General features: G+C 49.4%; 1 protein-coding gene across 1 annotated transcript; it reads right to left on the reverse strand.

Annotated features, from left to right (window-relative positions):
• Positions 1-1,597: 1,597 nt before the first annotated feature.
• MSC (musculin) lies at positions 1,598-2,926 on the reverse strand. The gene is made up of 2 exons (XM_033076834.1): positions 2,405-2,926; positions 1,598-1,684 (listed from the first exon to the last, which is right to left on the reverse strand). Exons 1-2 carry the CDS (start codon positions 2,924-2,926, stop codon positions 1,598-1,600), a joined length of 609 nt encoding a protein of 202 aa, XP_032932725.1.
• Positions 2,927-9,155: the final 6,229 nt, after the last annotated feature.

Genomic DNA, 9,155 nt, shown 5'->3' on the forward strand with positions numbered 1-9,155 from the left:
TCAATGACATAGGATGATCTGACATCATAGGATGACCTGACAACAAATTAGGTTAAACTGTTTCTTGTTAAACAAATGTTTCTTCCTCCTCACTGCTTATATTAGGAAGTGGTGGCTTTTTCTTCTCTAAAGCAATTCCGTTTTCTCCCTTACTGTGAGTAAACTGCTGATAAAATATTTTGAGGAAAAAAATAAAATCTTATCTCAGGATTTTTAATCTTAAAACAGGAAAATTATGTTCTCTACTGGGAAAACTCATCTGATTTTCCCACTGCAAAAATACATATAAAAAGCAAAACAAATTCAGATGGAAATGCCAAAGAATAGCAAAAGGAGCTATTACACTAAATGACATTTCTTATTCTGCATTTATTTTTTCTTCTGCTTCACAGAAGAGAATATTACAGAACATTCTGTATGTTCTTAAAACTTGGCCTTCCCTGCTGATTGATATAGTACTGCACCTCAAATGACTTCTCTGGGGTGAAAGTGTTCTTATCTGAGACTGTTGCTGGGGATGTATCTGCCCTCAAGTGATGGGGAAGATAACTGTGTTTACAAAAGTGGGTTTCAAGAACATGCATTACAAAGACACTTGCATATGGATACAGCCACACACTGTAACAGTACCAGTAAGTCATTGTAACCAAGATTTTAATGTCATTCATAAAAAAATAGAGTTATTTACATTTGCAACTTATTTGATGGCATCCTCTTTTATTACAACATTTTAATCTGTAAGGAAATGACACACTAACTCATTTGAAAGTAAACTTCTCAATGATAAGCATAACAGTACAGAAAAAATATTTAAAACACTGTGAATTCTTGTTATTTTGCAGCATCATATAAACACATTCTTTACAACACATGCACCCTGGCCTTACAGTAAGCAGAATTCCCTTCCAGATTAAGGCACAGAAACTCTGCCACATTTTAGGGACAGTCCCACATTCTTACATGTGGCATTTCAATACACAACCAAAGGAATTACTTTAATTCCAATGAGTCATAGCAGAATGTGTCCACTTACACATTTTTAAGAAAACTCTGATCAAAGGGACCAAAAGATAAAAAGTATGACTAATTGCATAGTTGCAGTAAACCAGACCCATGAATACAAAAGCCATCAAAATATATTATAAATCTATCTGACTTTCAAAGCTACTTTAAAATACTGTTTTGCTTTACAATACAAATAACACTTTGGGGTTAGTTTGTAGAATTGTATTTTGGTCCATGCTGTTAATTCTATATCATTATATTCCTCTTCCATTAGTTTAAAAGCCTCAGAACAGCAGGTCCTCAGGCAGTGGTAAAAATGATGAAGCCAAGTCTTAGACTTCAGCTGCTGCAGTCAGTTCATAAAACCTCTAATTTCAACCACCTCCATTCTTTACTGCTTTAAATAATCTGCCCTCAGAACACTAAGTGGAAAGAATGATGAGGGATGCAGATTTAACACTGTTAGAGATGGGGGTCTGCCCCATCTTCTAGTCCTGAGCTGATAAATCACAGCTCTTAAAAATCTCCAACCCATTAAAAAAAAAAAAAAAAAAAAAAAAGAGATCAACAAGAAATCCTCAATTTAGTCTGACTATGCAGTAGTTCCACATAATCTGCTGGCAGTAGAAACTTCTTTGGTGTCAGAGTCAGGTCTTCCTGAAACCACAAACGGCCAAGTCTGTAAGCAAAAAAAAAAAAAAATTTCATATTAAAAGAAAGTTTATCCTTGTATGAAACTGGAGCTTTATTACCGATAGAAGTCTAACTCTGATTCAGTTGCAAACACGTCATCATGTTTTAGTCCCTGTGGGAAGCACAGAGAGAGCCGAGTTCCTCTAACAAATATTTTCATTACGTTTTTCATTATAATTAAATGCTCCACAGAAGGTTTGCTATAGTCAGCAACAGTGTTCACATCCAAACTGCAACGTTTCTCTAGCTTTGAAACTCTTCCAGTCATTTAATAAATAAAAAGCATATTAACTATTCCAAAACAACCCCTCTGCTGTATATAAGAAAACGTTTTACCCCTGTGACAAGCATCGGGCGTTTAATTTTGCACCGATGAACTCATGACGCTCTGCTTGTGCTGCAGGCCAGCCCGCTGACCGAGCTACTCCTTTTTCGGACACTAAGCTTGCCTAATGCCCGAGGAATGTAATCTTTAGGGTCCCCTACTCCGACTCCCCAGCATTGACACACCCGCCGTCACCGAAGGCCAACGCGGCCCCGGAGTCGCCCACGGTGCCACTGGGGATTTGCGGAGCTCCTTCCAGGGCGGGCACGGCCGGAGCGCTGCCACCCTGCCCGGGCACCGGCCCCGCGGGCTGCCCCGAGCGCGGCCCGGGGATTCCCCCGGGAGCCCCTGGCCGCATCCCACCCGCCCCCCGCGCCGTACCAGGTTGACGGGATGGACGTAGCCGTTCTCGTAGCGGTCCTCCTGCAGCAGCTGCCGGAGGTGGGCGATGTAGCTGGACGCCAGGCGCAGCGTGTCCAGCTTGGAGAGCTTGGTGTCGGGCGGCACCCAGGGCAGGCTCGTCTTCAGGCGGGAGAACGCCTTGCTCAGCACCCGCATCCGCGCCCGCTCCCGCGCGTTGGCCGCGTTGCGCTGGGACTGCTTCCCCTCGGGCGGCGGCCCCCGCGGCCCCGACGCCGCCTTCTTGCCCCCGGGGCCGCCGCCCCGCGCCCGTTTCCTTTTGCAGCCGCTGCCCGCCGGCCCCGTCGCGCAGCTGCCCTCGCCGTCCTCTTCCTCCTCTTCTTCCTCCTCTTCCTCCTCCTCCGCCGCCGAGGAGTTGTCCCCCGAGGGGTAGAGCTCGCCGCGGGGCTGGCGCTTGGCCGGCGGCGGCGGGTAGTCCAGCTGCAGCGCCCGCAGGTCCATGTCGGGCAGCTCCTCCGCCTCGCTGGCGGAGCCCGTGGACATGGCCCCGGGCGGGCGGCGGGGAGGCGGGCAGCGCGGCAGGCAGGCGGGGGCGGACGGCCGAGCCGAGTCAGCCCAGAGCGGGGCGGCCCCGCCGCGGAGAGTCCGTGCCGGGGCGGGGGCGCGGGGGGGCGCGGAGGGGGGATGCGCCCCTTGACAGCGCTATATATCGGGTGTCCCCGGAGCGAACCATGTGCCGGGCGGAGGGGAGGAGAGGGGTGCGGGGCGGGGGTCGGGCCCTACCGAGGCCCGTGCCGGGGGCGGTGCCTCTGCTGCTGGCCCGCGGTCCGCGGAGGGGCTGGTGCGCAGAGCCAGACCCTCGCCCTGTGTGGGGACACACACACGCAGATGGGGGTACACGCGGGATGTCTCCGTGTCTGTGTGTGCTCTCGGGCGTCACGCCTTTCCCACTGGGCAAACCCTTCTCCTCTCCTCGGAGAACGTAAATTATCTCCAGGGCTGGTCCCGCCGGTGCTTGCGCGGGGAGGAGCGCACCCCTCCCTGTGTCAAAGGGCTAAGCGCGACCCGGGACTCCGCTCCAAGCCACCCAAACTCGCTCTTTCTCTTGCTCTTCCTTCGAGGGCATGGTATTTTCCCGATGTATGAAACTCGGTGCAGCCGAGTGGTGCGGCAGCACGCGGCCCCAGCAGGGCTCTTGCCCTGCCTGCCCCGCTCCGGGCTGTGCGGTGCCGGTGCCCCCGCCGGGGCGGCCGGAGGCAGCAGGAGGCGCGGCACCGGGGGCTGCGTGTGCGGTGTGCGGGGAGCAACGCAAAAAGACTGGGAACGTGCCTACTGTGGTGTGACAGTGTCCTTAGTTTCGTGTGAAGCTCAAGACAATAATTTGTCCGAGGTTTTCTCCCTCCTCAGAGCAATTAACTAAAACCCATTAAATGGGCTGTGTACACCTCGCTGTCACAGAGCAAAATAAACGAGATAGCTTTTCGAGCTGCTTGCAGGTTTTAAGAACAAATTTCGTAGTTCAATTTTTATTATGGAATCCAAGGGTGAATGGAAGACCCCGCATTCAATGGATAAGCTGACATACAAGTTCAACAGAGGTATAAATGAATAAATAAAATAAAAAATCAGCCATCAACTTGTATCCTTCTCACCTCCCCCAAAACATCCCTTTTTCACATGAAGAGCTAGCGTTTGTTTCCTTGCTGGCTTTCACAATTTGGATATGATTGACAAGAATAAAAATGCAGTTCTCAGAAAAGAACCTGACGACTACAACAGGTGGAAAGATCTTGTCCCGCAATTTCTGTTCAGGCTTTTCCCTTCCGTTTCTCTCCCGACCGAGCAGAACCCTCCCGGCTGCTGCCACGCATCTTTCCTGGCACCGCCGGCCCAGAGCTTTGCTCCCCTCCCCACCAGCCCTGCGGGCTCGCTGAGGCCACTTAACGCTGTGCAAACCCCGACTTCACCCGCTGGGGCTAGAACCACATCAGAGCTGGGTTTAATGGCAGCCTTTCCAAGTGAAACTTGACATTTCTTGAACCACCTATACAGGCAGCTGATCTTGCAACTGGATCTCTTGAACTTGGTTTGACACTACGATTGATGCTCAGGCTGGGTCCCACACGCTGCACGGTGAAAGGGCAGCACGCTGGACTTGGGGGTTGCTCTTCCTCCCCAATTAGACTGCTTTATCCGTATATATACATGTATATGTACGTAAAGACATTGCAGAGGAAGAGATATAGGTTTACTTTTTCCCCCCATCTGGGTTGTTTATACAGGTGCGGGCTGAACGCTTTCACTGCTAAAGATTAATGGAAGAAAGTACTGAATTTCTTTAAGCAGAGAAGAAAATGGTACCCAGTCTTAAAAGCCACAATGCCAAACCTCACCTTTCCTGCCTACCTCTGCCTCGGCGGGTTAAAGGCGACCCATAATGCACACCTTGACTCATTTAATGAAAGGGCTGGGGGCAGGAAGATGAGCTAAATTTTCAGATCGTCTTTGCCTACTTCTTGGTTAGTAAAGGAAATGGGAAATGCAGTGGAGTAAATATGAAGTCAGGGCTTACTTCGGATTTACACCCAATGTAACCGAGCAGATCTGACTCCTCTCACATCTATCAAACCGCTAATTTCTACGACCCTGACGAAGATATCATTTTCAGGATAAAGTCTTTGATGGGGCCAGGGCATTACATCATGCTTCCATTTGTCAAGACTTTGATCCTTTATGATCTCTGTGAGCTGAGTAGGGAAAGCCCCTGGTATATCAAGGCAGCCTTTTATGCTTTACCGTTATCAGGTGCAGTCCCTTTCCCTTCTCCGTTAAAAAGTAAAATCACGAACTGTGCTCGAAATCCGAGGGTAGCGTCCTTCCCTGTTTCACGGTCTCTGCACACTGGGCGAGGTGCAGGGGCAGCCTGGGTTTACAAATTCTGAGGCGTGTGTGTGTAAAGGGATTGGAGCAGCAGCTAGAACAACTCCTACCTGGGAAGAAGCTGCAGAGACTGCCTTCCCAGGGAGCTTTGCCTCTGCCACCGTTGTTGGCCCTGAGGACACAAAAAATCAGCTTTTTTCCACTGGAGAACCCTGAACTGGGGAGGCTGACTGGGGCGGAGTGGGCTTTTTTCCTCCCACTCTTCCACCAGGCATTTAGGTAAATAAATGCAACCAAGCAAAGAGGAGTCTACAAAAAATAGATCTCTTCTTGACATTTTGCGGCAAGTGAGGGTGTTTCGTGCCGCAGCTGAGGACCGGCGAGGACGGAGAACATCCCCGGACAGGCCGGGAGGCGCCTGTGCCCGGGAGCCGCCGCCCCCGCGACAAAAGCGCGGCCCTAACAGCCCGGCGGGTGTCTGGGATGAGGCATAGGGGGTAAAACCCTCTTATTGCCTTCCTTAAGTTTCAGAATAAATTATAGCAAAAAACAAACGAGAAAAAAATGACCGGTGGCCAAGTCTGTAAAACGCGAGTTCTCTCCGAGAATAGGAGGGCGAACTGCTAGAAGTCCCGTGTCTTTCACCCTCATCCTCTGGGGTGTTGACAGCGACAAAGCAGGGCGGAGGAGGGAGATGATGTGTTCTCGATAAAGTGCTTTAAATACGGCTTTTCTTTGGCATTTGTCCTTTCCTCGAACTCAATAATCTGAAGTGTGCTACACTTTCTCAGAAAGACCAAAATGTAATAAGGGCTTTTATATTCGTTCTTTCCCCACGATGATGAGAAAGGCAGGATGTCCAGAGGAGAGGAGGACAGCCTCTGACAAATGTGCTCGTCTTCATCTCTTCATTTACAGCCCACATCCAGGCAGTATGAAGGGCTTGCAAGGCTTCTGCCACGAAGTGATGGATGATGGAGGTGGCTGGTCTAGTAGGAAAAGCAGGTGGATGAATATAACCTTTGCTTAATGCCACTTAGAGCAAAGACGACTCTGCTTGGCTCAGATTCCCGGGTAAAGGCACCGAATGAAGAGAGAAGTGCGTGATTGTCCCTCATTCTCCCTACAATCTTGCCTCCACTTAAAACGCCTGCACCTGGAATGGTCTTGGAACGGTCTTTGCTACAGGCAGTCCCCGGGTGCCCTGTCCTTAGCCAGAGGTCTGGCGCGGGTCGAGGCACCGTTAAAGGATTCCCTTGCTTTTTTTGTCATTTTACTAAGGTGACAGCACCGTGGTGCCCATGTCCTGGAACCCTGGCAATACTCCGTGTGAGCTAGCCCAGAGCTAGCCCGAAATCATCACGGGAGAAGGCAGAAACCGAGCAATTACTGGAAATGAGTGTGTGTGTCTTAGGAGCAGGATGGTTCCCTAAAAGTTGCTTTCCACCATATAACAAAATCAAATGTTACTCTGTGGGTCAAGCCATGTCAAATAAAGCAAACGGGATGTGATAAATGAACTCCTGGAAGGAAAACAAAAAAAAAAAGTATTTACTAGAAATTATTTTCCCTAGAGAGAGCAAACCTTGCCATTAAGGGACATGCTAGATGAGTCGCTTGCTGAAGGGACTACAAGCCGAGGTTAAACCCCTCCTCTCCGCCCCTCTCCTCGCTCCCTGCGAGCTGGGGCTGTCCCGTTTCTCTTCCCGAGAGTGGTGCGGGAGGGGCAGCGTTCTCCCCTGCCGTCGGGGGAGCCTCTGCTTGGGCGATCGCCGGTCCGGCGGAGGAAACCCTCGACTCCGGGAGGAAAACCCAGCCAGAGGGGGTTGCAGGAGTGAAACGCGTCACTGGTGTCCTGCGTCGACGGCTGCGGGGCTGGTTTTACCCCTGCGCTGTGGTGGGGGTTCGTGCTTCTTGCTCAGCAATCCTGAGCATAAGCGGGGACGTGCTTTTGAATTTAAAATCAAAACGACAGAGAAACAAGTCTTCCACCGTCAAAACCCCCAACCCGACCAATCCACCAAAAACCTACCAAAACCCAAACAAACTAAAACGTCCCACGTTTGTCCTTCGAGCCGCTAATTGACCCAAAGGGAATCCCGCCCTGCAGCACGGGATGAGCACATCTTCCCCGCGGAAAGAAACCGCTGCCTGATAGTTGCTTCTTCTCCCCGGAATTTCTAGGGCAATAACCGTAACGAGACGTTATCGAGCGTGATCGCTGCTTTGCCCGGATTTTGGCCAGCAGTGAATTTTGCTCAGGTACCCCCAACTTTCAGCAGGATTTCCCCTGTGGAATAGCCAGGCAAACTCTCTAAATACCTCCTGGCGCCAGAAGAAAGTTCTCATGTAATAGATACCCGGTGGTGTGAGAACACGGATTCTGCTCACTTTGTCAATCAGCCGGGGGGAGGAAGGGGAGGAGGGGGAGGTGGGGGTTTCCTTTAATTAAAATAATAAAAAAAAAAAAAGAGAGAGAGAGAAAAGTAATCTTTCATTGACTCTAATTTTTTTTATAATGGCGCCAGGAGATATGCTATTGGTCTAAAAGGACCAGAATTAACGGTGCTATTTCAAGCCCAGTTTATTTCTTCTCTTGGAGCAAATTAGCTGGAATAACAAGCAAACACCAGGCAAGAGGAAACACTGTGTTAGTCTCCTCCTTGTGTTTCACTCCGAGAGGGAAGCCCACCAGAGCAAGACGGGAAGAGATGGGGAGAGATAACAGCAGCACAGCACTTCATTATACTTGAACGCTCCAGCACGCTCGCTGCTGTGGCTGGGCTGCAGCAGAGCAGAGGGAGGAGTGCGGCTGCCCTGGGAACCGCTGGAGAAGGCAGTGGGGGCTCTCAGCCGGGGGCACACAGCCGGTGAGACAGCTTTGGGGGCAGCAGGAAGAAAATCATTGCCCGGAGTTATCCAGAGTCAAAGAGAACTCCGTCACTCTGGCATCACGTCATTAGCAGTCCAAGCACACACAGGGCATGCAGACTGAAGTCACAGTTCAGTTGTTGGTGAAATTTCTTATTTTCTCTAGGGAACAAATTTGCTATGGAAGGCGTTTAGGCAGCCTTTTGAACACCAGGCAGGACAGCTGCCACTCCTTACCTCACCAGCACTCAGGCTCCAAGTGCTGGCCATATTGGGATGGATGCTTTTCCTCTTGTAAGAGACAGCAACACTTTGTTCTTTATTCCCCTTCACAGAATACTGGATATCTGTGTACAAAATTCAATTTTCCAACTATTTAAATTGGTGGACACATAACACACCTAGATTTTAAATTGATAAAATTACAAGTGACTATATTGATCGCTACTGGGTTAATTCTGGATCTGAGATATGTGACATGACATGGTTCTGACAATGATTTTTAGATCCAATAGACATTGTTCTTCCAGGATGTAGTCTTGATCCTGAGCTTACTGCTGTGCATTCTGCTTCTGTGGGCACTTGACACACAGACCCAGTATAGAAGAAGGGCTGCACTATTTGGCTGCTATTGGCAGAAAATGAAAGAGTAAGGTGAAAGATGAGTGACTCCAGGTCTGTAAGGAACTGGTGGGGCATGGATACGGCAGATATGTTTATTGCTGTGCTTGGGGGAATGATCACCAAGTTCAATGAGTTCATGTGAGTTCAGTGATTCCAGACTTGTAGTAGATTGCAGATAAACCTCCCCCCTCAAACAGATGCCTATAAACAGTTATTCAAACACTGAACACTCCTGTGAATGAAAAGGGTGCTTTTAAAAAACCTGTGACATCACTTTATGGTAAAACAAAATCAGGCTCTTTCATTCCAGACAAGCAGAAAGGAGAAACTAAGACCAACTAAGAGACCTTTGAAGGTGTAACCATTATATTCAGGATTGTTATTCATCATATTGTGG

The sequence above is a fragment of the Catharus ustulatus genome, chromosome 1 (assembly GCF_009819885.2).
Source record: "Catharus ustulatus isolate bCatUst1 chromosome 1, bCatUst1.pri.v2, whole genome shotgun sequence".
Classification (NCBI taxonomy): Eukaryota; Metazoa; Chordata; class Aves; order Passeriformes; family Turdidae; genus Catharus; species Catharus ustulatus.

Bases quoted from the DNA above. Each gene is read 5' to 3' on its own strand.
- MSC (XM_033076834.1), bottom strand. From the start codon at position 2,926: ATGTCCACGGGCTCCGCCAGCGAGGCGGAGGAGCTGCCCGACATGGAC. The intron at 1,685-2,404 runs GTACGGCGCGGG...TTTTGCTTACAG, and splicing joins ACGTCCATCCCGTCAACCTG to ACTTGGCCGTTTGTGGTTTC.